Source organism: Empidonax traillii, unplaced genomic scaffold (assembly GCF_003031625.1).
Source record: "Empidonax traillii isolate 1590-97213 ecotype Southwest subspecies unplaced genomic scaffold, ASM303162v1 scaffold431:size823745, whole genome shotgun sequence".
Lineage (NCBI taxonomy): Eukaryota > Metazoa > Chordata > Aves > Passeriformes > Tyrannidae > Empidonax > Empidonax traillii.
In genome coordinates, this window is record NW_020955624.1 from 822,586 (window position 1) to 823,911 (window position 1,326).

The following is a 1,326-nucleotide window of genomic DNA, read 5'->3' on the forward strand; positions in this document are numbered from 1 at the left end:
TTCGCACCGGGCTCGTGGCTCGGCGTGTGCTGCGCCGCCCGCCTGCCCGCCGCCGCCTCGCCGCGCTACCTGCTGCCTGCGGAGGACGAGGAGGCGGCGGCGGCGGAGGGCGGCGTGGCGCGGGCCGGCGGGGGCAGCCCCGGCGGGGCGCGGGGCGGCGGGCGGCCGCGGGGCGGCGGCGGCGGCGGCGGCGGCGGTGGTGCCGGGCTGCGGGCGCAGGTGAGCGGCGTGCAGAAGCAGCGGCGGCTGGCGGCCAACGCGCGGGAGCGGCGGAGGATGCACGGGCTCAACCACGCCTTCGACCAGCTGCGCAATGTCATCCCCTCCTTCAACAACGACAAGAAGCTCTCCAAGTACGAGACGCTGCAGATGGCGCAGATCTACATCAGCGCCCTGGCCGAGCTGCTGCACGGCCCCGCCGCCCCTCCCGACGGCCCCGGCAAGGCCGAGCACCGCGGGGCCCCCTTCGAGTCTCCTTGCGCCGCCTCCGGGGCCGGAGCGCCGCCGGGGCCGCCGGCGCCGCCGCCGGGGCCGCCCAGAGCGTCGCCCCCCGGGCACGGCAGGACTCGCTTCCCCCCGCCGCCACCCACAGGGGGCTACTCGGTGCAGCTCGACCCGCTGCACTTCTCCTCCTTTGCGGAGGGCGCCCTGATGGGACAGAGAGCCCCTTCCCCCGCCCTCCTCATGCCGCAGCCCGGGCAGCCGCCGCAGGAGAGGAGCAAAACTTCGCCCCGGTCCCACAGGAGCGACGGGGAGTTCTCGCCCCGCTCCCACTACAGCGACTCGGACGAGGCCAGCTAAGGCGAGGGGGTCGTCCCCGACAACCCCTCCGGCCGCCCCGGGGCCGCGGCCACCCCTAGAAGCACAGACTCCGCCATGGGGGGAGCAGCCGGCCGCGGTGCTGCCTCGGACGGCATCAGCTCTCCTTGGTCGCTTTGAAATTCACCCCCTCGTCTCCCACCCCCGGTAGCCCCTGGGTTTGTCCAGGAGGAATGGCTGTTAGCGAGTGACTGCACCCGCCCTATCTGTCAGGGTCGGTTGGTTGTTTCCATTTTTAGTTACCACTTTAAAAGTTTCTTATGCCTAGAAGTCGTTGCCGTTCCCTCCTGCCAACACGCCACCTCGCAGCGCGGAGCCTGGCTTGCCCTGCCGGCGAGCAGGTGATGCGCAAGGAGAAAGCCTGGCCCCGCTGCCGGGGGTGCCGGGGTGCCGCCGGCGCCATCCCCACCTGGCCGTGAACCCACCCTGACACCCCTGTCTTCCAGGACACCGATCCTGCTCTGGGTCGTATTGCTGTGGAAACACAGACACACACAAGTGTCAATA

The 1,326-nt window shown here is 71.8% G+C and overlaps 1 protein-coding gene across 1 annotated transcript; it reads left to right on the plus strand.

The window, feature by feature from the left end:
* ATOH1 (atonal bHLH transcription factor 1) lies at nucleotides 1–1,320 on the plus strand (the record flags this gene model as incomplete). Its single annotated transcript, XM_027894517.1, has 1 exon — nucleotides 1–1,320. A coding segment is annotated over one exon (801 nt), but the record flags the coding sequence as incomplete, so codon positions are not given.
* Nucleotides 1,321–1,326: the final 6 nt, after the last annotated feature.